Source organism: Myiozetetes cayanensis, unplaced genomic scaffold (genome assembly GCF_022539395.1).
Source record: "Myiozetetes cayanensis isolate MyiCay16 unplaced genomic scaffold, myiCay2020 scf19, whole genome shotgun sequence".
Lineage (NCBI taxonomy): Eukaryota > Metazoa > Chordata > Aves > Passeriformes > Tyrannidae > Myiozetetes > Myiozetetes cayanensis.
Genome location: NW_026087400.1, coordinates 13947082 through 13972728, shown reverse-complemented (window position 1 = coordinate 13972728; position 25647 = coordinate 13947082). Strand labels below are relative to the sequence as shown.

Here is a 25647-nt window from a genome sequence, read left to right as displayed (position 1 = left end):
AGTAGAACCTGAGACCACAGTTCATTCACAAGGCTCCCTGCCAGGCACTGCACTGAGCTCATGGCAATCAGGTCACAGGGGTGCTCACTGAGAACGTGCCATGCGACAGAAGAGGATCAAGAAACACTAGAAAATGCAACATTCAGAGAGGTGTCCCAGGGCACAGGGTCTCTGTAGGACCAAGGAGCAACCTGTAGCACAACAGTTCACCTCCTTTTGCAGTCCTCCAGACAGCAACAAAACACAGCCATATCAGAGAGCCAAGAGAGAAGGAATTCCTAACTGCATGGCATTGAAACAAAGGGAACATTAGCAGGGTTTTTTAAAGCTGCTGAGATCTTATACAGCTGCAGTTCCAGACCTAAAAGAAACATAGTGCTTGTGGGCTAGTGGGAGACAACACTACATGGCAAAGCTGATTGTAAGTGCAGACACTTCCCAAGGATAAAATATCTGAAGCACCCATAAAAATAACAGTGCTTCCTGAAGCTGATGCCAAGATTATCAACAGCAGTGTCAAGCACAGTAAGAATATTCCAGCTAGTGGTTAAAGCATCATGGTTGCAAAGGGGAGCAGATGGACCATGACATACAGGAATAGCCCAACTGCAGCCTTAAAGCATCAGATTTATGTTTGACCTCTTTCCTAAGGGTAGGGACTGTGACAGCTAACTGTCCCTTTCCTGTTGCCCTCTACCTTCAAGCCACATCTACCCTGGGCAGCAGGAGTAAAGGCAGGTGGATGGGCACAATGTGCAGATTTGATCACTTGTGTGATGGGGGGGTCCCAGTCCAGAACCCTCCTGGCCCACCTCATCATCCAGCACAGTTCTTCAAGGAGGAAAACCTGGATGCATCAGCCTTCACAGAGCAGACTCCCAGAACAAAAACTTCTCCATTTGGATTTAAACCTCATTTGAAAGACACTGATGCTTCAAGTCAGTAGAAACTGCAGGGGCCTGGCTCTTTATAGGTCTTGCTGCATTTTCCCATCTCAGGCAAAGGCTGAGCAAAAGGATAAACTAGGCAATCAGAGTTTGGGGCCTCTCTACAGAGTTCCAGTAGTATTGGGTCCATCTTCAGTTCTCTCTCCTTCAGCCAGCCCACTTGGACCAGTGATCAGTACCTTTCCAGCAGTAACAACACCCTGGAAAGGCAGCAGGCACTTGACTCATTTCTGTAAGTTAATTCTGTCTTCCAAACCACTAGAAAAGCAGGACATGACACAGCCAGTTTCGTGGGACTCCACTGCTAATACACAGCACATCAGGTGACATGCAAAGACTGGTCTCACTGTGGACAGCTCAGAAGAGCATGAGGAGGAACAGAATCAACTCAGTCCAAACAGCTGTCTCAAGTTTCCAGAAAGCCAGTAAATCCCTCTGTAAGGCTGGCAACGTGACAATTTTCTGACTCCTCTTAGGTGACTTAAGACATTGCAATATAAATAGAAGACCCTGGAACCCCTTCAAGGAAGTCAACCCTTTTGATTTCGGATGTCTGTGTACTTCTGCCAGCATCACAACACCTCTGTTTACAGCTGACACTGTTGCATAAGCAGCATCTCAGCTGACATCCTTCAGAGTTTAAGTACTTCATTAAAACTGCTCAAGAAACAGGTTATGTCAAAACTAAAATGATCCCATCAATCTGAAAAGAATCAAATGCAGAAATACACTAAATCCACATGCAAGTGAACACACCCTCAATGATGCTTTACTCCTTCCTATAAGCTCAGCTGTTTCCCTAGTCACGTGTCCCAGGCCTTTTACAGAGGGACTCCAACCTCCTGTCACAGAAATCCACAACAAACACTTTCAAAAATTCTGTGCTACATAGCTAAAGATACTTTCAGAAGATTCCAGATCCTAAACCTCCACACAGGGATTTGACACAACAAACAAGAAAGATCACCCAGTTTAACTGGTGCTGTCAAGTCCCACTATGCATTCAACTTGCTACAACAAACCTCTATGCCCTGTTTTTCTTAGGCCAGTGAGCTCCTGATAGATTGATCAACAGATCTCTTGGAAGAGTTTAGCAGACATTCAAAATACCCAGGAACAGGGCAAATGCAAGGAGAAAGATTATTCTTTTCTGAATATTATCACTTAAAGTAAGATGAGAGCTAAAAAGTCTCTCTGAGCAGAGCACTAACTCTGCTGTGGTATCTCAAAACATCCAATCTCATGGGAGACAAAATAAGTTTAGCAGTTAAGGGCTGAAGACAATCAAGTCATTTAGGGAAACACACAGCAATCATCACTGAAAGGCAGCAAATTCACTTGCTATTTTAAGGATTCCTGTTTTCATAACGCTCTCCAAAACCAAGGAGAAGCAGCACTTTGTGCACTATCTGGAGGGATATTTGACAATTTTTTAAACATGAAAGAGTCACTATAGAAAGTTGCTATTACTCAGAGATACTCAAGATTTCAAATTAAGAAGTGGAATCCTACCACATGATCTTCTTCACTTAATAACATTTTCCCCACTACCGTAACTGGGAGTGCCGTGCTTGTTAGAGCAAGGGAGTATTTAACAGTAAAAACTAAGGATTTTTTTTCAACTTTGAACCCCCTAAACACCTGCTCAGCTAATAGCAGGTGCTGGCTCAGCTGGGAGGTGTTAACCACAACAGAGCACGTCAGATTTTACTTTTTTCATTAGTTATGCATGTGTTAATCTTGCAGGTAGGAAATGTCAATAAAACAAGGGAAAAAGTGCACATATATTTTTCAGTAATATTTACCAGTCATGCTGCTGTCTCTGTTTATTCCATTATGAAGTTTACAGTGAACAAAAGCTGCATCAAACAACCACGATCCAAAGAGGTTCAAGATGCTGTTAACCTTTGGCCTGCGAGGAGCTGGGAGCGGCCGTGGCTCTGAGCTTGTCTGGTTTGGGCTAGAGAGTGGAGAAGTAGAGGAGGGTTGGTGCTGCACTTTTGAAGTATGTGCAGTAGTTACCTATTCGAACAGAAGAAGAGATCAGCTCCTGGAAGCAAGGAAATTCCTTCCTCTAAGCGAGGAAGCTACGCAAAGGGTCGGCTGCTCAGGGAGAGAGAGAGCACGAGCTCTTACAGTGCTGGTTTTCATGGTTGCTTTGTTCACAGTCACGGCGCGGTGGCGGCGGTTGTGGGGCGGGGTGGTGTTGGTGGTGGTGTTCTGGGGCATGCTCAGCCTGTTCACGGGCGTGGGCGGAGCGCTGTCCGACCGAGGCCGGGAGATGCCTGCAGGGGACGGGAACACAGAGCAGCCTGTCAGCAACAACGCACCGGGTACCCGGCAGCAACAACCCACCGAGCAGCCCGGCAGCGACAACCCACCAAGCAGCCTGTCAGCAACAACGCACCGGGTACCCGGCAGCGACAACCCGCCGGGCAGCCCAGCAGCCACAGCCCAGGCGCTCACACACAGCACCACCTCCCCCTGCCCCCCAGAACGGTAGCAACAGCAAAAACACCTTTCTTAGCAGAAATAAAAGCAAACGAGAACAGTGATTACATCAGATAAGTAAGACACCAAAGGACCCCCTGCTTAAGGCTGTGGGACGTGACACACAGCAGGAACCAGTCCAGAAGCTGGGACAGGAGCAAGGTTCACCTGCCAAAGCCAATTCACAGCTCACTCCTGCCAAAATTCAGATGCATCTCACCTTTGTCTTTCCTTCCCAATCATACCTCCCACACTCTGAGCCATCTCTTAAAGCCATCTTAGCTCACTAAATTAAGATGAAACCCATCCACCACGCAGCTTTCTGCTGGGTTTCAGCTGAATCAGCTGCTGAACAGTCAAATACTAAGTCAGTACATGAGATAGGGTAAGAAAGCCAAGCAAGCCGTAATATTTCTGGCAGTAGCAGGACATAAGACCAGTTTTTACCCAGCTTCAGGGAAATACCCATTGTGTACAGAGCTACTCCTCCCAGTCAGAATCAGAACTCAACCTCTGCAAAACTTGAGGTGACAAACACCACTTATACCCATTTTAATGAGTACTAACACTCACACCCCATCTGAAAAATGAAGTGGGGGAGAACAGTGTAGGTACATACCAGGGAGAGCAAGATAAAAACCCTGTGCACTTGTGACAGAAGGTAGTGAACTCTCCCTTCAGCTTTCACAGCTCCAAAGTCTGCCTGAGCACACCTTCCCATCCACACCTACAGCCTGAATTTAATTTCACTGAGAGCTCTCCTGTGCCTGAATGCATGGTAGTCTCCAGCCTCTGTATTCCATGTGGGGCTATTCCCTGGGATGCTACTCCCCTGGGTGCTTCACCTTCCTACATGGCATCTTCATAAGTCTGCAGTGTCCGATACACAGAACCACAGAACAGTTTGGGTTGGAAGGGACCTTAGAACCCATCCAGTCCCACTCCCTGCCATGGGCAGGGACACCTTCCACTAGCCCAGGCTGCTCCAAACCCTGTCCAACCTGGCCTTGGACACTTCCAGGGATGGGGTAGCCACAGCTGCTCTGGGCAACCTGTGCCAGGGCCTCCCCACCCTCACAGGGAACAATTTCATCCCAATATCCCATCTAACTCTGCCCTCTGGCAGTGGGAAGCCATTGTCCCTTGTCCTGTCCCTCCCTCCCTTGTCCAAAGTCCCTCTCCAGCTCTCTTGGAGCCCCTTTAGGCACTGGAAGCCTTCTCTTCTCCAAGGTGACAGTCTCATTCCACAGCCAGGGTTTTTTCTAAAACCATTTACGCATCTGCTCGAGTCTCCTGCAGTCTCACATCAGCTCATGCTTCTGGCAGACAACATTTGCACACATTTAAGCAAAAAAACAGTTGGAGAGAGGCAGCTCTTCAGAGTTTACAGTGGCATCTTTTCACCAAAGAACTTTCAATAAGCATACTAAGAATAATGTTTTAAATTTCAGGTGCTCCATACTGTTATGTAAAACTGACCAGCCAGTGCTTACATCTGCTTTACCTTTCAGTCCAATTTGAGCTACTCAGTTACCAGCAGACACAGAGAAGCACGACTTTTCTACTCAGTAGCAGTAGTCACCCACTAATTGTAAACTCTCACAAAGATCTGAAGATGACACCTTATGAAAACAGGCACTGCACGCAGCAGTTGCCAAAAGAAACTGCAGAAATACAGTGGTGAGTGCTCACAACATGCTAAAGCATAGCACTTGCACTGGTGATAAGGGGAAAAAAAAAAGAATAGAGGCCTTGTTTGGGACAGAGATCCCTGTTTTATTTTAGACTTCCAATCTGTTTTGCATCTGAAACTAAGGGCATCTCCAGCTTCATGCATTCAAACACTACTATTGTGTATACAGATTTTTTTTTAGAAGTGATCTGAGGTCCCTTCCCCATCAATTCCAGGATACACTTGCAAATAATAAATTGTTATTGGTGTATTTATGGAGAACACAGATTTAAGGAGAATAAAATAATGATTAAGTTAATATTCATAGCTACCCATGGGTAAGACAAAAGCATTACCTAGGAATGCATCCACTAAACAGCTGATCCCACGCATGGCACGAAAGAATATCTGAGGCAGATGTTTAAGGCAGGGGTACTGATTCAGTTCTTGAGTCATCCCACTCACATTCAGAAACTGCTCCTGAAATTTGGGGGTAGAGCTAATAATGGCTGGGTTACTCAAATCCACAGGATTACTGCACACAAAGAGAGCAAAATATGTTAGTCAGTTTAGGAACAGCTGTTAAGATTTTTAAAATACTTGAAGACGTAATAGTTTAAGGCATTTAAGTAACACCACAAACCAGCATCCAGTATCAATATGTTTTAGCTGTTACTCCCTCACTTCCTGGGTTGGTAGTACTTAATTGTACTGATTTCAAACATTATCCAAACACATGGAATAATCTTATTAAAATGAAACAAACCAGAGCATACACTTGCTAGATTAATCCCACTATCGCAGTAATATTAAGTACTTCTGAGGTTTTTTGAACCCAGTTAAGAGTTCCTTAAATTTTTACAGTTATTCTGGAAAGGTAAGCAATGAATTAAATATTGCCAAACAGTGACAAGAAGGAGAGTGGGTTGTAAAATTTTTTCCTGACTGACACAGATCCTGAAACAGCAATTCCAAATTTGAAGAGTATAGTACTTGTGACATCAGTACCATAAATGGAGAAAAAGAGGTTTTTAGTTAGTTAAGAAGTAGATTTTAAACAGTCTAATGTTTATCTAGCCTTAACTATTAAATAAAGTTTTATATGAAAAGTTTAATATTCCAGTGTTTGAAAGCATTAATGTAATGTCATTCCCAATAATCTTTAAAACAAAACAAAACACTTGGTTCAGTCGTGCCATTAAGAAAGAGTAACATGTATGTTAAGATTAACTGTGTAGATTTCTTCAGAAAAGTTAAACACCCATATTAAAAATAATCTTTTGTAGGTTAAATTTAACACCCTGGACAGCAAAGGGAAGTTGTATACATCTCTCAGAGCTATTGTTCTGCTTTTCCTGTTTGCTATCTCAGAGAAACAAAATTCTATTGAACTGGTTTTTCAGCTCCTCCAAAATGCCAAATAGCCAAAAGAGCTTTTAATTAACTGAACCAGTTTACATTCTGAAGGAGTCAGAGAGTTCAAAGTTGAACAACCCACTCGAGGCCTCACTCTGAGCTGCTGAAGGGCGTTGGCACAAGTCTCTCATTTTATTCTATTTAGGTGCTTAATCTTGGCAATCTCCAGAGAAATGTTTCATTTGTCATTCAAATGTATAAAGCTGATGCAAGAACAGGAACAATGGACGGCTGTAATTACAATACCTCAGCATATGTAAAAAGCGAAACCACGTTTGTGCAACGCACTCATTATCCATTTCAAGAGGAATCAGACCGGCATCTTCATCGGGAATCTTAAACGGAGGAAACGAAGGTCCGTATGTAAAACGCAGCAACCTAGAAAGCAAGGCACACACACCTGTCCTTCAGTGCACGCTCCTCAAAACTTTAACAGTGCATTTGAACGCCACAGGTATCAGCAGCCCACAGGTGAGCCAGCACAATACCCCAAGTTTTCCCAGAGCTCCCCATTTTATACAGTCACTCAGCCCTCTGACAGCTTTGAATGGTGCACACCTTGGAGCCCGCCTAAAGCTCCAGCCAAATCCAAGAGCAGCCCTCGGCAGCTCTCCCATTGCTTAGCCAAAGGGGTCACAAATTAACAGCCACATGCAGAGCTGACAGAATGCTACATAAAAAGGAAGAGTGGAAAAAGTTACAAATAAATAAATAAACATTAAAAAAGGAAGGAATTTAAGCCCTTATCCTCACAGCTCTTTAGCACAAGTGTTCAATGACACCAGCAAGTCTTATTAGGTTACAGGTCTAAATTCCAGCTCCTGGCTGATGACCTACACTGTACATCAGCACTGAACAGCACCCAGTGTGGTCCTACAAGCAGCACAGGACTTGCAACCCCCAGATGAGGGAGTTCTTCAAAACAGATGCACCACGACTGTCAGGGGCTGGGACCTACAGACCAGCCAGGAGCCATGAGGACACTGCTGGGATAAATGGAGATCTTTCTCTAGAAGTGCTGCAACTACCTGAACAGTCACCAATGACCTTCCCTCAGCTCCTACTGCCTAATCTGACCCCTGCTTCACACCAGCTTCACCAACTTACAGTTCCCTGATCAACGTAATCCTGAGGTTCTCTAAAGGGATGGAAGAGACCTCTATTGAACCTTCTGAATATCCCAGCATTCCCAGAAATCAGTTTGTGTGTTTCCCTAAGCTACCTTGCCTGTAACGATCAAGAAATGTCCTGTTCATCATATTGTTCCCTTATAAAGCCAAGGTTTTACAAAAATGAAGTCATTACAAGCAGTAGAAGAGGAGGAGAGAAGTAGTCTATGGCTGACCCCTAAACCAAAAGTCTAACAGGCTGAATTCCCATCTTCCACTTCTCCCAGAACTGGGCACTACAGTAGCCTGCAGCCAATTAACTCAAGAGTCTGAAATCACAGCCTATAACAGTAACTAGCCTGGAAAGAAAAGCAAAAGAGCCACCCCGTGCATAACAAAGGGCAGGGGGACCTGTGGCCCAGCCAGGTGCCTGGACACTCAGAGACACAGCACAGCACTAGGGAGGAAGAGCTGAGACTCACACACACTGGGACTGCGAGGGGAGAAAAGCCCAGGGGTCTTTTGCTGGGGGTCCCTCCTTGGAGGCACCAGCTCCAGCTGTTCCTGTGTGCCTGCACTGTCATTAAATTGCTCTGTGGAAGAGAGAGCTGAGACTGTCCCTGGGAGCCCTGGTGAGTGGGGTGTGCGGGGATTCAAGCGGGACCCGCCAGTCACGGGAGCCGCCGCTGCAAAGGAGCTTCAGTCCCGCTGGGAGAGCCACTGGTGGTGGGAGAGCGACTGCCAGGGAGTCTCGAGAATGGTCAGGTTGGGAAGTTTCCTCAACACCAGAAATACACACGTTGTACCCAGCAGTAACTGCTCTCCTGCACTGTGTTCCTCTACATTTAGTGCCCACAGGCTTCATCCCATGGTAGGTGTTTGCTGAGGAATTACTTGGCTGTGATAAACACAAAAGAGCCTGACCCAATCCCATGCACAGTCATGCCCCACACACCACTGCCTGGCAGCACACAGTGCTCTTAGTTCTCCTTGTGAGCTTGCAAAAAATTAGTTTTTCATAGAGCGTGACCAAATCTTGATTGAAATGCGAGCCTTTTTCAAGAGTAACTGAAAACAGAAATAAACTGTAAGCCACACATGCAAGTCAGTTAAAATATAATTACAGCAACCTAGATGGGGCACAAGTAGTATCACTTGGTATAGCAACACAACTAAGACTCCAGTTTCATCCTGCTATGAAATCAAGCCAGGGACACAAATTAACACTGTATATGTGTACAGATGTCCAAATGTAATTTTCCATATGGTTTTAAGTTGAAACATTTACTCTCAGCTTATTGCTAATTCAGAGAACTGTTTACTAAAACACTTTAACTGTCTGAAGCTGGAACTTCATTGAAGTACTAAAAATGCAACTTAAAATACCACTGAAATTTTAAGAGTCAGCCTCAGAGGAGCTCAACTTTCCACGTACCAGGTATGAACCAACATTACTGAACACAGACTAGAACACTGCAGAAACCCTGCAGATTACTGTGCACCAACAGAACCAAGACTGTTACTCAACAGTGGGAGATAAAGTGTAGGCACAGTGCATGGTGCAGAACACCGACACATGTTTTGAGACAGGGCTGTTCTTTTCAGATCAGTGAATCATAAAGTATTTTCCGTTATGCAACGCTCCATCTAATGAGCTAAAAATAGCCAAAGAAATAGCGTGGGAAATATGCAGAACTCGTATTGCAGCTTTATTTCCCACAGGTTTAACAAGTAGCTGCATAACCTGGAAAAATCTATCCACACTTCAAATTTTGACAGGTAATTCAAAGCAAAAGTTTTCAGAGTTAAAATAAACCCTTGCAGAAAAATATACTATTGAATATTTCACAGTGCAGCCATTTTAATACATCTTTGAACTTTCCCAGAAATAAGTTACTGTCATTTCAGGAGAGCTGGGAGCTCTCCTCTTATCGGCAATTAATTCAGTTTTTTCCTCCAAGAGGCTGAGATCTGTCCCACAAAGACATCATACGACAAAGACCTCAGCATAAAGGACACTGAGACTCTGCTCACTGTTCAGGGCCTTGTACTAGAGCCCAAACTCTCCTGCAGCCACACATCTGAGGATTCCCTCACTCAGTTTGCAAGTGACACCAAGGTGACCTGCTGGAGGGCAGGAAGGATCTCTAGAGGGATTTGGACAGGCTGGATCAAGGAGTCAAGGCCACTGTATGAGCTTAAACAAGGCCAAGTGCCACGTCCTGCCCTTCAGTCACAACAACCCCACACAGAACTCCAGGTCTGGGGCAGAGCAGCTGGAAGGTAGCCCAGCAGGAAAGGACCTGGGGTGCTGATCAACATGATCCAGGTGTGCCCAGGTGTGCAAAAAAACCAAGGGTACCTGGCTTATACCAGCAACAGTATGATCAGCAGGATCAGGACAGTGACTGTCCCCTGTGCTGGAACTGCTGAGGTCAGTTCTGGGCTGGAGCATGTCCAGGGAAGGGGCTGGAGCAGCAGGAGCAGCAGAGGGAGCGGGGGGGCTCAGCCTGGAGAAAAAGAGGCTCAGGGGGGATCTTCTGGCTCTGCAACTCCCTGACAGGAGGGGGGAGTTGGGAGGGATTGGGGTCTGCTCCCAGGGAACAAGGGACAGGAGGAGAGGGAAAGGTGCATTAGGGAAAGGTGCTCCATGGAAAAGGCTGTCAGGCATTGGCACAGGCTACCCAGGGCAGTGGTGGACTCACCAGAAGGTAGTTAAAAGGTGTGTGGATATAGCACTTGGGGACATGGTTCAGTGGTGGGCTTGGCAACACTGGGGGAATGATTGGACTCGATGATCTTAGAGGTCTTTTCCAACCTGAACTATTCTATGTTTTCATGATCCTCATTGTTCCCATATCCAGCAAGGCTTGGTACAGCTCTCCTCCCATACTCTAGAGCAGAGGAGAGCCTGTGGCCTGCCTCTGGCCCATCACATCCCACCTGCCAGGGCACAGGCACCAGGCAGCTGTAACATGGCTTCAGCTCCACAGGGCAGGAGAAGCAGAGTCCCAGGGTCACCTCAAACCCAGCAGCATGCAGCAGTAACAAGCACCTAACAATTCTGATGGTGATTGCCATTAAACACACACACTATAATGCTCCACTAATATTCATGAGTCATTCTTCAGGGCACATGATGAAGAGTCACAGTGCTGGAGACTAACACACACACACTGCAAAGTGCTGTATATCAGAGAGGTGCTGAGCTCACACGACAGAGACAACCCAACTCAGCTCTTCCCTTGCAGAACAAAGGCAGACACATAGAGTCAAGGATACCAGCAAGATCTCACTTTGTATTGCTCATTCACTTCTGGATTGCTCTGCAGGCCACAAATCAGTAACAACAAAGGAAAAACATGTCTAACCACAATCATGTCTAACCCACACACGTGTTTACTTCCAGAGGGTTTCTCCTACCTGGACGTAAGGGCACAGATGACCTTGCTCCACTGCTCCACTACTGCAGGGTGATGTCGCCAGTTGGCCACCATCTCTTTGGCAGTTTTCCAGTAGGGGGGTGTTGGGAAGCACCGCGTGCAGGCGAGTAACCACACCTCGAACAGCACACCGATTAACTTCTCCGCCAGGTTCTCAGCAATGCCACCTTGCAACAGAAGCAAAGCACACTTCAGTCAGTATTACCATCTAAACTTCGAGTATCTCCCCAAAGAGGTTTCAGTTTAAGTGCACAAAGATCAAGCTCATTCTTTCCTAATTTTTAAGAGTGATTCTTGATTCCTTCCTACAGCCAATTAGCCTTTTTGGAAAACCAAATGTGACAGGCAAAGCCCAGCCACTTGTGTGTCAATAAGGGACACTGGGAATTCACCAATCTTAGGCAGTCTTCCGTTGCACTTTATCTATAGTGAAGTGTTTTTTGAAATAGGTAAAACTGACACTATTATTTTCAGTAGGCAGGCCAAAGAGTAAGACACAGGGGGTTTCAGTGAAACAGAGAGGGAACATCATCTCAAATGGTTCAACATGAACTGCTCCTGTACAGAGTCACCGTCCTGCAAAACTACTCTCAGGAAAACTCAGCTCCAAATCATTCTCTGGCAATGTTTTATTTTGGAGCAATGCAGCAAAATTAGGAGTGAGTTATTATGCTTTGCTGGCTACTAAGAGCTTTTAACAGGTTCCTCCATCCCGCTGGCAGCCCAACACCAAGCAGAGCCAAAAGTTTTTCCAGTAATTGAACCAAATGGAAGATGAACATGAACCTTGCACAGTTGGAGCTGCTAGAAGAGTGTCATTGATCTGAAGAAGAAATAACAACAAAACCTCCCAGGTTTCTCTTGCCATAATTGTCGATTCATGAGCCAGTTTCTGGACAGCTTTCAAAACCTGCAAGCACAGCCTGATCTGACTGGATCCTGGGTCTGGTCTGCAAGAGAAAAAAAACAACGCTTGAGAAACAGAACTTCAAAAGGATGGATACAGTAACATCAATTTCCAGCGGCTACAAGAGGAAACAAATATAACTGAAGGTGAGCCAAGAACATGACCAATATGTTTTTTTTTCCACTCTTTCTATAGGCATCCTGACTCTGCCTCAAGGAGCACAAGATGTACCGTCACACTCCTCTCTACATGACAGAGACCCACGGCCACAGAATGAACACTCACTGGAGCAAGCACAACCCACCATCTCAAAGGAATTCAGCCTGGGCCAAACAACCAGAATGTACTTGAGACATCGTGAATTGTTACATACATAATCCAGAAGTGGCAAAATGTTTCTCATTTTTAGCAAACTAAATTAAATTCTTCCTACTAAACTCTTATCCCTTCTTCCTTGAGTCTGATTTTCCTTTTAATGACCCCTTTTTACATATTTTTCTGTAAATCCAAGCAACTGGGGGTAAGTAAGGAAGAAAGGAAACCATTTCTCATTGTCAAAGTTTTCGTTGTAGGAATGATCAGATCCACGGCGGCACTGCTGAGTCACTCAACATGAAGTGCTGCAGAAGCAGCACAAAGCAGCATCACCTCTTCCCATCAGTTAGCCTGGACAAGGCAGAACATGTACAAAACAGTAACGACATGTTCTGGACAGTATCTGACGACAGTGGTGAACAGAGTTGAGGAAGCCTAAAAGTTTAAAGGATGAAAGAGATTACAAATTAAAGTGTGCAATATATGTAAGGCATACTTTAACCTGTACAGCATTTCCTCATCCCTCCTACCACTTACTGAAGGGATGACCAAAAAGATCATAGAAGCATTACCTTCCACTGGGACTACTAAGAAGTATTATGGGATTCCTACCAAACACTTCCAGTGTGGTATAACCCACAAGTCAAGTTGCATGGCAAGAACCCCAAGAACCTGCTGATCCACTAAATACTATCAGCTCTAATCTTCATAGCATAAATGCTGTGTTAACAGTACTGGAAACAAGATTACAAAGAGACGAGACAATGGCTAATGCAGAATTGCAGACCACTAGCCCCAGTTCAGGACCTCAGTGGGTCACTTGATGGCAGTGCTAGGTCGTAACACAGAATCTCTGGAGAGTAACAAACCTGGGGACAAGTAAGTCCTGCCTTGCTTACAGCACTATTTTTTGTCTGAGCAACAACAGAGCAGATACTTTAAACCAAAAGATCTACACAGGCTTTAATCTACATAGGCTTGAAGCTTCCAAGCTTGTTTCAAGACTTGTTTCCCTAATAATTTAGAGAATCTGTGAAAAAAAAAAAAAAATGTAGGGGCTCCATATGCAAGTAATAGGATAATTCTGAGCTAATCTCATAAAGGTAACTCAAAGGTCCCTGTCCATCTATAAGTTCCTCTTCTTCACAAAGTCAACCCAATGGCAGGTTTTGCATTTCTAGATCCCTGGATTTCTAGAGCTGAGCTTTTGGCCACGCTCCTTTGCAACAAGAACTGTTCTCATGATTTCATATGAGAAGCATATGAAGTTATTACAAAAAAGCACTTGGACGGTCACCTGTCCCATGGTCTCTCAAGCAATTCCAGACATTTTGGTTGCACAGAGGACCCTGGTAACTGCACCTCAATCTCCTGGGGAGATAAGGCACTGCAGAGTTCTCACATTTCCTTTCTGTGCTTCCAACAGTGTTTGTGGCACTGAAACTTTATCTGACAGCAGCAACAACCACTACTGCTTAAGTAATCTTCAAGACTTCCTGAATATTTTAGGGTTTGCAGAGATGAAACCTTGGGGGTCACCTGGGGACTGCTCAAACATGTCACCAAAGTGTTTCTTCGGGCTGGACCGAAGGTCAGTGCTGGAAGAAGGACAGAAGCCAACTCCCTGCAGTCACTCCAGCAGAGAAAGCAAAGGCAATTTGATTCACACAGCTTTCAGGATTCATTTTCCAGCACCAGACTGTTTCAAGGGCCATGTGTGTAAAGATTTGATTCAGCTGAGCGCTCAGACTAGAATGATCTATGCACACCTCCTCTGTATCAGTGTACACAAGCTCCTGAGATGCCATTTACAGTGAAGTGCCTGCTACAGGCTGCTGCATTTCACACCTCAGCTGTACATCCTCCTCAGGGTCTGAAAGCTGCACACAACTCTGGGCCACCACTTTCAAGGCAGCCAAACCAACAGCTACATCGTTTCCAGGGAACCAGGATGAGGAAGGAAGCTATTTTAATCACAGCCCTCCATAGGACAGAGGCTTATAATAAAGGTTTAGTATTTTCAACAAAAGAACAGGAGATTTTTCCAGGAGACAGTTCAACACAGGTTGCTAGTAGAGCTCCTGGGTAAGTACTCTACAGGAGCCCATCAGCACCAGCAACCTGCATCAGTTGGGTAAGCCCAGAAATTACTCTCCTCTTCCCCACCACAGGCAGGTTAGACCCAGCCTTTGCTTTTACTCGAGCCAGGTGTGCACAACTCAGTTCTGCATTTCATTTCCAGAAGAGAAATTCCTCCTGTTGCTGGAGTGAATTCTGAACACAACTCCCTGGAGGGCAAAACTTGGAGTTCTTTTTTCTGAAAATGGAGCAGGGACTTGAACACCAAGCACTGACAGCAGCAGCCACAAAAAATCAGTGTTTCAGATACACCTCAGAGACTCTTGAAAGAAAAACCATAGACTAGTTATATTGGAGGGGCGGGCAGTGTTTAAAATAATGATTTTTCAGCCCGTCCCCGTCTCTAGATGTTAATTAGTGCATTCAGCAGTCATCACATGTATCTACCACCCTGCATTAAGCTCCAGCCGTGAATTTGGGAGAGAAGGGTGAAATGGCACTTGTGCCAATGGCATGCAAGAAGTTGGACTACTGAGCTGCCTGCTACCAGGGGCCCTGGTCTGAGAGCAGGCAAGGGATGACACAAACAACTATTTAATGGACTAGCAAAGAACTTCTCTACTGTGCCAAGGGAATAAAAGACAGCACACTGTATTCTGCAAGTACTAAAGCTGAGACAACCTCCTGCAGCACAAGCTTGCCTTCAGCAGACTTGTGCTGCTGCCCTCACCATCCTTTAATGGGAATTAAAATGCATTTCCACTACAAGGTAAAAGCAACAACCACTAAGGGTAGGTGGTAGACTTTGAAGCAATCCGTAAATAGCAATGAACTCCTTGTCTGAATTTGCATAAGTTATTATTCAAAATCCTTTATTAACAAAGCCTTCAGGTAAAGTGCAGCAAGCCAAGTGCAGCAGAGCACTTTGAAAGCCACTTGCAGTGATACATTAGTAATACTGATAAAAGCAGATGATCTGATACTTATGGACATACACTAAACATTGATCTGAAGTTAAGTAAATCTCCTCTTACTTATCTGATACATGTGTTCAACAGTAGCAGGTAAACTTGCCATAAACTATAAACAAGGTATGATGTTTGAGCACTTGGACAATGGAGCTGTGTCCAAGGCATACAAACATGTCTATTCAACATCAGCATCCAAGAATGTCAGGTAGCAAGCACACCTCCACAGGGTTCTTTCAAAACTACCCGTGAGGCACAGTCAGCAAAACCATGCCCATTTAACAGGCCACAAGATGCAGTCCCAAAGCACTCACTCACCGCAAGATCCTCCAGCACAACAGAAATGTGGTCAAATCCTGAATCACCAAAGGCTGGGACTGCCATGATGTGCTCTTGGTTATCTCAGTTTTACACAATAAAAAGCACACGGTCACACAGTGATGCTCTTTAGCCTTTCCCCCACTCTCCAGTCATCCAACAGAGACAGATCTTCGTAGGACAGTAAACATTCAAGTCTAGGAATGATCTGTGATTCTGACTACCTAAACCCAGCAGCAAGAACTCAGTTTGCTACTGAAAATTACAAAACAAGTGTGGAGAAACACGTTCCTCCTAATCTTGCAGCAGAAACAGTCTTATTTTGGTCACAAACCTCTGTGCCTCACAGGTCTCTGACACAGCCTGGAATCCCCTTAGCACCCCAGCCCCATACTCACCTCGGTACAAAGAGGTTTTGGAGATGCTTGAGAATGCTTTGAACATAAAGGTTTGGTTCCTTAATAACAGGTAAAGGAATGGAGTCCTTAGGTAACACGAGAGCCATAATCCAATCTGTATATACATCCACACAGTATTTCACAGTATCGCCGTCCAGAGGGAGAGTCAGTCCATAACAAACCACTTCCATAGTCCATTTTACCTACCAAACACAAGGCAAAAGACATTAAAAAGAAATATTAGCAAGTAAAGAATGGTCAGAGCACGTTGGTTCTAACTCAACAAAATATCAGTGGTCATGTGGTATGGGCAATTCTCGTTAACACATCCTGCAAGAAAACACTAAACCACCAACTTGTATATCCTGATATTATGAAGAATACGAATAAACTGCAAATCACTCTTAAATTCTGAATCTTTTCAGTCTAACCTGTAGAGAGAGCTCTTCAGAACACACAAAAGCTGATGATGAACTAGCTGTTAATAGAAGCCTTATGTAGATTACTAACCTAAAAATATAACACACTTCATAAAACTTGGACTATTAAAAAGAGAAAAATAAAAGAGGCTATAGAAAACCATGAAGTTGCCGCTCTGGCATGAAGGAAGCTGTGATCTCCAAGAAATGCACTTACTTCTTTGTCTGTTTTTAGTAAACTCTCACTTCCAACAGAGGATGTAATTAAAGCTTGTCCAAGAGGACGCACCACTGCATTTGCCACTTCTCTCCCCACGTTCTCAGGATAGCTGTGAAGTACACTGGTATTCCCCTGATCATTTTGAATGACAAGATGCAAGGATCTCCACTCTGAGTACATAGTGCCTCTATGCTACAATCCAAACAACACCTGGGGGGCAAGGAAGGAAAAAAGACAATTAGTAGAAACGTCTGTGACAGGAGTTACCAAAACTGAGGCTGTTTGTCACAATCCAGACCCCTGTAAATTCAAGATGCACATGTCCATGTCACACATTTGAAGATCTGGAAGAGATTCCAACAGCTGTCCTTCAACCTTAATAGGTTTTCATATAAATATAATGCACATTAGAGATTGCAGCAAGTTTCAGTTTGGGACTATCAGCCCATTTGAGACACTCAAACTTGAGAAGAGACCTCACCTCACACTTCTGCTTGCCTCATCCTTGTAGGAAAGATGCTCTCACTTACATGACATCTTCAGCTAAGTAAAAAATAGTTCTACAAGTATATTGCTCATAGAAGCAGTGGCTGCAATTCATCCCTTTTTCCTTTTTTACCTCAATAGTAGTTAAAAATAGATACCGGGGAACTTTCAGGAAAACCTGAGTCATCTCAGAAGACAAACATTCAGCCTCTTTTACATTCATAGGTTTTTCTCCTACAACATGCACTACTCAAAACTAGTGGTTGAAAAGTGTGATTGAGTGATAGTGAAGAGTGCCCTTTATCTGCAGTGAGTTCAGAACTGACTCTTAGTCCATCACTAACTTAAACCCAGCTTCACTTTACAGTTCCATTGTAACATCACATACATGTTCCAAACCTCAGGCACTGGGGTATGCTCTAATGCATTTCAAATCCTTGTGAAGTCAACACACAGTCTCCCTAAAAATCTACTTTTGTCCCACAGAGTCCAGATAGAAAAGCCACCAGGAAATCTCCCAGGGAGCACTCTCAGAACTAGACAGGAGACACAGTTCCCTGATCAGCAACAATCCCAGCACAACTGCAGTTGTGCCTTTCCCCTCACTGCAGTTTGAGATCAGGAAGCCAAGTGACCGTGAACTACCCAGGTATTGCAGTGGTGGGGGTTGGGGTGGTTTTTTTGGCGTGTTGTGAAACCACAACCAAGAGAAGCAATTAGAAGCAGCGAAAGTTAAGCTGTGCTTCCACGGTCCCTCTGAGGCAGCAGCACCCTTGAGTCCCCAGTAGCACCCACAGCACCCACTGCTGTGCAGGGACAGGGCTGGAGCCCAGGCAGAGCCCAGAGCCCCAGGGCAGGCACGGGAATGCCTCCAGCCTCAGCTCAGGGACATCTGCCACCCGCAGCCAGGTTTGATCCGCACATCAAAACATCCTGAAAGCTGAGCCAGCACCCCGCTTTGTCTGCTGAGACAGCTTTTAGGTGGATCAAGATCTGATCTAACTCAGACGAGACAAACATTTGTGCCAACACAACGGAGCAGTGAGGACCCAGGGCCAGAGGGATGGCAGGAGCACCCCTCTGACAGCAGCAGGCTTTGTACCTGCTCACAGCATTACGCTGCTGCTCGAGCAGGTGGCACCGCGGTCGAGCCACCACAACTGCAACTGCACCATCTCCTTTCCTCCCCTCCCACCAGCACCAGCAGTCTTTTATCCCTTATCTGAACCAGCTGACCACAGGGTTGGCACAGGAGAAAAGCAAGGAGTGTCCAACAGCCCCAGCTTAGATCAGCTCAAGCTGTCACGAATGGCACTCCAAGGTTTGTTTGCCAACTTTACCTGGCACAATTTGGAAGCCAGTTAGTTATACAGGGAATGTTCTGAACACCTCTTAGTCATTCCTTGGCCCAAAACCAAACAAGAAGCCAGGCCTAGAAATACACCTTCCTAGGGACAAGCCACTATTTAAACACGTCTGCACATTTAGCTGACTCCCCAAGTGTTTATTTACACTCAAAATCCATGGACAAATCTTGATGATTCCCTTCAAGGGAGGAGGGAAAGTGAGGCAGCAAGATCTTGGTCTTCCAAACTACATCCCTTCTGGTCTGAGGCAGCAATCACATGTGCTCAACTGAAAGGGAATTAACCAGAGCAGCAGAATCCTGCAGGAAGTCCATCCCCTGCATCCTTCAGGCACCTTCCTTCCTCTGCGGGCTAGGGCAGGGGAAATGCTCCTGTCACTGCAGCCAAAACCCTTAGGCTTAGAGAAAAACAATTATTCCATGACACAGAGAAGTTACACACAAAAACATCCAAAACCAAACCAAACCAAACCATCTCCTCCCCCCCACACCACACACACACACACAAAAACCCAAAACAACAAAAGAAAACCAACGAAAAAAAAGGATAAAGAACCCCAAATACCCACAACAAAAAAACCTCCAAAACAAATAAAAACCCCCAAATCCCACAATCATCAGTGATGGCTCCAGTCACTGCTTAGCTTCATTATCTAAGTTTCCATACTTCTCCTTTCATATGCTATAGCCACAGTCTCCTCATCTTCCCCCTTCTGTCCCACCTGAACACCATCTCAGTCTCCAGCTTGTGTCTGGAGTCAAAGCAGAAGGGACAGAAGAGAGATATCCACTTTCTAAGACCTCCCCTTTCCCTCTCAGTCCCACAGCCCTCTGCCTCTACCCCCAGAGCAGTGTCCCTTCTCCCTGCCCCCCAGCTTTGCTGCTCCCCTCGAGGGAAGGGGGGAAGCACTCTCCATCCCTCCCCTGTGACACAAGTTCATTAGAAGCAGGTAACACCATTTGAGGAGGCTGATTTAAATAAACTGATTTGAACTGATAAAGCAGCATGTCCTTTCCATCCCCACCCTCTGGCTGCAGGGCTGAAGGGAACAGCTCGTGGCAGGAGCTTTATCAGCACGTGATAAGCACAGCAGAGGCGCTGGGGCTGCTCTCCCTGCCCAGAGTAGGGTGCCCAGATGGGAGCAAGTGCAGCACAGCCCAAGCAAACTGCAGGCAATGCCTGTGTAGAAGCTTTCTCATCTAGAAAACAAAACTCAGAAAGGACAAGGATTCCCAAATCCTACTGCCTTTTGGAAAACCCTCACTGCACCGGGACACAACCACCCCGCCTCCGTGCAGCTCCCTGCCACGATAAAGCAAAGATGCCAAGCCTTTCTGGGTGACCCTTCCACACTCCTGAGGAGCAGCACTTGTCACAGATACAAGATATCTGTGTAGGACATCTGCACAATATGTCATGTTTAAGGGGTTTAGCAGCAGGACAGGCTAGCCAAAACCTCTGGTACCACAGGCACAGCCTGCTGCCTGACCATCATACATAAATGTAATGATCAAATCTTATTACTGTTTGAGGCTTCCTTTGGTCTTGCCATAAAAGTAATCTTCTGTTAGTCTTATCAATACACAAGACATACTGAAACAAGTCATTGCTTCAGATGCAAAGTCCTTATGAGGGGGATTTATCAGGGTATCGATCTATTTGCCCCCAATGCTCAGCAGTTAAAAGTTTTTATTTGTGAGGACTAGAAGTTGCTTTTCTTGTAAGACTCCGACTGCCACTTGAATTGGAAATTGCTGCCATCTGTTAGGATTGGTGTATAGCTAAACTCATCTAGTATGCAGCTTCTAATAACTGGACCTGAGTTAAAAACTGCTGGAAAGCCTCCCCACAGGGCGGTATCCCAGCCAGTGTCCTGCAGATTCCACACATCGACAGCTCTGTGGTTTGCCTTAGACAAAAGGTATCTAATGCTGTGCAGCAGCAGGACCCCCTCCCTTCAGAGCCTGCATTTAGCACTAATTACTGAAAGAGCAACAGCAAACTGAAGACAAAACAAAGCAACTGTCGCACCACACCAACAGCATACCCTGATTTTGACTTCTGTATTTCAGCTTCCATAAAGGACCCTCACTGGCCCAGCCAACATCTCCCAGGTTTTGTGCAGCTGAATATTCACGTACACACATCTTATTGGAGTTCACATCATTAAGGATTGTCAAAAGGCTAATTAAGAGGAGGGGTGAAAGAAGAGTAAATAAACCCCTGAAGTTTACTAAGCAGTTTAACACACTCTTGTACACTATAAGTTCACTGTATGTTCCTGAAGGCTGCACTAAATAAATAATCCCCCGATTCTCACAGACAGACCTGGAAAAAAAATTGTCAGTTAACACTGGCAAAATAAAGGAGACATGTGAAGTTAAAATATTTATCACCTACTGTGAAACTGAGCATAATTCCAATGTTCCTTAGTGTGGTAAATAATCTGGTTTCAATGTATTTCCTCCAGATCTGTTTCAGCTTAAGAGCTTCAGTAGCTATCAATCACCATATAAACCACTGAAGTTGGATGTTTCAGCATTTAAGACCAAAGATCCTCAGTTCTCAAATACTGCAGAAGCTGGTGAGCATGAAAGAACTTAGTAATGAGTCCATAAGAAACACAAAGTTCTATTTCCAGTTCCCAAAGACTTAATAGGAACATCTGCAGCCAAAATATTTAAACTCCCTGGACAACTGAAGTCAGTGAGAATTACCTAAGTAAACACAGCCCCATTCTGCAGTTACTTTGAAGGAAGGGGCAGCAGGTCAGAGCCCAGCTGAGGTGGGGTGTTTGGAGTGTGTGCAGGGGAGAGCTCAGGGAATCAGTCCCTGTGTATGGAGCAGCTCCCCAGAAATCGTGTGCTGAGGGAGGGCAGTGCTGGGGGCAAACGGGAACATTTAGTCCTTCAGGCTCAGCAGCTTCACACGTACGATGAAGAGCTTGCCCACAATGCAGAGGAACTTCAAGCACAAGGACAAGCTGTCCCAAAAGTGGATCTGTAATGGGATTTAGGAGAACCAAAAAGGCAGAGCAGAGGCACTGGTCAGTAGTTCAGCAGATGCAAAGACCATCAGCAGAGATACCCAAGGAAGGTTGAAGGCCTAATTGAACCTAAACCAGAGAAGCATCCACATAAAGGGCCTTCATCAAAGTTCTGCAATATAAGATATGCTTTGTAAGTATTTCACAGACAGCAAGAAATCTGTGTTTAACACGACCTCTCCTATCCAACAGGACCGACATCAGCTCCAGAGAGGCAACAACTCTTGCCAAAAAGCCATCCTGCCACAACCTGCCTTCCCCAAAGCACAGACAGGGGAGGTTTATGAGCAATTCTGAGCTGCCACGTGCCCACCACTCCGCAAGATCACGATGGAGAAAGTGACTTGGATGTCACTGAGCCAAACTCAGCACCTCTCCACCAGGACAGACGAAGCACAGCCCCTTGTTGGAGCCACTCAACAGGTCAGCTCTGCCCAAGACACACGCTGTGTGTAAAGGATAACAGGCAGGGAGCAGGCAAGAAATAAAAATGGCAAGAATGCCAAACAGAAGACCTACCTGAGAAAAAGACTAGCAGAAAGTTGGCATTTTAAGTAAGTATTTTGTTAAAAAATAAATGAATATGCACGTCAGGATTACTCTTAAATGAAAAAAAGGGCCAGGCAGGAAGAGATCAGGCATAGGAAACACAGAAACTCACGTGATCCTTTCCCAGGCCATTCGGCCACAGAGCTACTGAGTGTAAGAGAAGAGAACCCCAACTACCCTTGCTCAGGGAAGATGAATTTGTCAGATTTTATTGCCTTAATTTAGCACAAATACATGCCTGTGCAGGGAAGGCTGGGTCTCAGACACAAGGTGCCATTTAAGCCCCAGGGCTGGGGTCCCGCTGTCCCCATCACCCCCTCCCAGTTCCCAGGAGCGCTGCTGGGCACCAGCATGGCCAGGGCAGGGAGCAAGAGCCAGGGGAAGGCCACTGCCCACAAGCTGCACACTCTAATAAACTGAAGATTAGCAGAATAGGAAAGCAAAATCATCAGTCAGTTTTGTGTGTTTGGGTTGTTGCTCTGTTTTCAAACTTCGTTACTCAGAGGCATCAGCACTACCTCGCTTCTCACCATCACTTGTTTTTAACAGGAGGGTCGAGAAAATAATCTTTCAGGCAGATCACCTGAGATTTTAGTAAGTTTTCACACCCCTTATTTCTGCCAAAAACCATGTAGTGAACTCAGCTGTGAACAATGCGTTTGCCTGACTCGGACTGAGAATAATTTTTACTCAGCAGTTTATTTTACAATTTCACTTTTTCCTCAGTCCAGTTTCGCGTAGGACTCTACAAATCGCTCAAGAAGGAAGGACTCTCCCGCAGCCACAGCACCCTCGGCCTGGGGAGAATCCTCGCTGCACCCCCTGCTCGCCAAATAAATGGCAATAAATGCCCGCAGGCCCCGCAGACCGAGCGAGGCGGGGGGAGCAGAGCCCCAAGGAGAGCCCAGGAGGGCCGGGCCCGCTCTGCATCCCCGGGCCGCAGTGGGAGCCCGCGGGAGAACAGCGACACAAACTTTGCGCTGCCCCAGGCCCGGCCCCGCTCGCAGGGCCCGCGCGGAGCAGGGCGCGGTGTCACCTCCCGCCCGCCGCTCCCGGGCGGAGGCACGGCCAGGGGGGCCTGGGCCGCGGGGGGCCCGGGGGTCGCTCCCGCCCGCCCCGCGTAGCCCCCGCGTCCCCGGCCCGGCGCGGGGGAGCCCCGGGGAAGGCGCGGCCCCGCGCGGGCCCCGCGGCGGCAGCGCAGAGGTCAGCGCGGCGGAGGCTCCGGGCGGCGCCCGCGCCGCAGGCCCCGCGCTCGGCGGCGCCGCGGCGGGAGGTCAGGCGCGGCCGCCTTACCTGCGCCGAGGGCCCGGCAGGCATGTCGGGCCGCGCCGCTCCCTCAGCCGCCGCGCCGCGGCCGCTCGGCTCGGGCAGCGGCACCGGGAGCGCCGCTCGCTGCGCTCGGCCCGCGCCCGCTTCCGGCAGCGCCACAAAGCGCACGGCGGGGCCGCTCCCCGCGCATGCGCGACCGCGCCGCGGCGCCGCTCCCCGCCCCGGCGCGCGGGCGCCGCGCCGGCGGCACCGAATAAGTCGCGGGGTCAGGGTGTGCGCATGCGCCGGGCGGCCGCGCTCGCGCCCGGCGCCGCCGCTCTGGGCTCCCTCTTAAAGGGGCCGCGCCCACCCCGCCCGCGGCTCCCCCGGGTCCTGCAGGGCCGGCCCGGAGCCCTCGGGCCGAGGAGCCGCGGCCGCCCCCGAGCACAACCGGGCCCGTCCGGCTCCAGCCCCAGCCCCAAAGGGCAGCGACCGCGGCCTGCGGCGGCCGGTGCCGCTCGGCTGCCCTGCCCTGAGGGCCGGGGCGGGCACAGCTCCGGCTCTGGGTCCCCGGCCCTGCCCCGTCTCGCCCTCCCCGCGGCTTTATTCCCATCCCGGCCCCGCCTGCGCTGCCTGGGCTCGGCACTGGCTGCAGGCTGCGGGCGGCGGCAGTGCCGGGGGAGCCCCGGCGCTGGGGGTGACCCGGGCTCCAACACCACGGGGGGTTCGCCCTTCCAGCCGCTCGGGTGGGACCCCCCTGCGGAGCCGCCTCCAGCCCTGCGAACATCGCAGGGACGCGGAGCTGCCGGAGCGAGCCCAGAGCAGCCACGGAGCCCCTCTGCTCTGCAACCAGAGCTGGGGGTGTTCACCCGGAGGAGGGAAGGCTCCCGGGAGACCTCAGAGCCCCTTCCAGTGCCTAAAGGGGCTCTAAGAGAGTTGGAGAGAGACTTTGGACAAGGGCCTGGAGTGACAGCACAAGGGGGAATGGCTTCACAGTGACAGAGGGCAGAGTTAGATTGGGTATTTCTGTCCCCCTGTCCTACAGTAAGACCCAAGTTCAGCATGTCCTGTGCACGGAGGCTGCTGACAGCAAAGGATGTGGGTTTTACAATAAAGAGTTGCTCAGTGCTTTTACTGTAAATCTGGTCCTCCTGTTTGTTCTGCCCCTGAATGGTGAGGAGGGCCCTTGCAGGACACAACCCTTCACAGTACCATGAATCTCTGATGCCTAATTAAAAAATAAAGGCTCTGGGTGTCAGTGAGGGGTGTCAGGGAGGCTGTTGGGGTGGTGCAATGCAGCATGGACGGAGAGGACTGACTGGAAGGGGCATTTGGTGCACAGGCAGAGGCTCAGAGCCACCAACCCTGCGTGCAGAGAGGTGATACTCTGCAGAGCTTGATGCCCAAAAAAGAGACAGATAAAAAAACTGCTTAAAGGCAGAATTTTGAGCCTATAAACAGCAGGTATTTATTGAATGATTAACGACGCCGGGGTAGCTTCCAGCTCAGGCTGGACAAAAAAGCTCCAAAGTGGTTCAGTAAAAACAAGCAATTTATACAGTTTCTAATCATGATTACAACATAATCACATGCATATTCATATTATTGCATCATTAGATTACAATATTCATAGTAGGTGGAGTCGGGGTGGAGATTGAGGCGTGGTCTCTATTTTGAGGAATATTATGGTGGGAGTTCCTGCCTGCCTTCATCCTGGGCTCTGCATTTTACTCATCTTCCTTGGGTGACATGTGTGACCTTCTGTTCTTTCCATTGTTCTGTGTTCTAATCGTTCAAGCTCCAAGAAACCCTTGGCTGTAGGCCTACTTTACCTATTCAAATGTCTACCTTGGCTCCTCTGGATGAGATTTATGTGTGTTGAGTTCTTTGTCTAGTGTTGGTTGTGGTTCCTTTAAGGTCTAATGCTCTTAGTACAGGACATAGCCTTACAGCTTACAGTAAATGAAGTACAGGGGGTAAGGAGGGCTCTTATGGGTTTACAGTAAAAGTGTTTTCGATTAACCCTTTCTCTTTCAAGCTGAGTCCCCAAAACCACAGTCTGTTTGCCCAGCCCATCTTCCTCTCAGCCCCTTGCCTGCTAGATCAGAGGAGCAAACACTCTTTCCAGTCTCCTACATTAAACCTGACATCAGCAGAGGAAGGGAAGTTGGAGTTCACCTGCAGCAGCCCATGGAGAGCACCCTCTCCATGCGTGTTTGCTGTTTGTGACTCCAAAACCACTGAGAGTGG

At 47.3% G+C, this 25647-nt stretch overlaps 1 protein-coding gene across 5 annotated transcripts in view; it reads right to left on the bottom strand.

Moving 5' to 3' along the window:
* RALGAPB (Ral GTPase activating protein non-catalytic subunit beta) overlaps window positions 1–23591 on the bottom strand; it is a 62523-nt gene extending 38932 nt beyond the window's left edge. For all 5 annotated transcript variants that reach the window (XM_050313721.1, XM_050313722.1, XM_050313723.1 and 2 more), the window contains exons 1-9: window positions 23443–23591; window positions 16699–16911; window positions 16063–16265; window positions 11864–12027; window positions 11058–11244; window positions 6772–6903; window positions 5466–5644; window positions 3084–3232; window positions 2753–2969 (exon numbers count right to left, since the gene is read on the bottom strand). In XM_050313721.1, the coding sequence (XP_050169678.1) occupies window positions 2753–2969; window positions 3084–3232; window positions 5466–5644; window positions 6772–6903; window positions 11058–11244; window positions 11864–12027; window positions 16063–16265; window positions 16699–16881 (1414 nt within the window). In that variant the 5' untranslated portion in view covers window positions 16882–16911; window positions 23443–23591. The remainder of the gene's footprint in view (window positions 1–2752; window positions 2970–3083; window positions 3233–5465; window positions 5645–6771; window positions 6904–11057; window positions 11245–11863; window positions 12028–16062; window positions 16266–16698; window positions 16912–23442) is intronic.
* Window positions 23592–25647: the final 2056 nt, after the last annotated feature.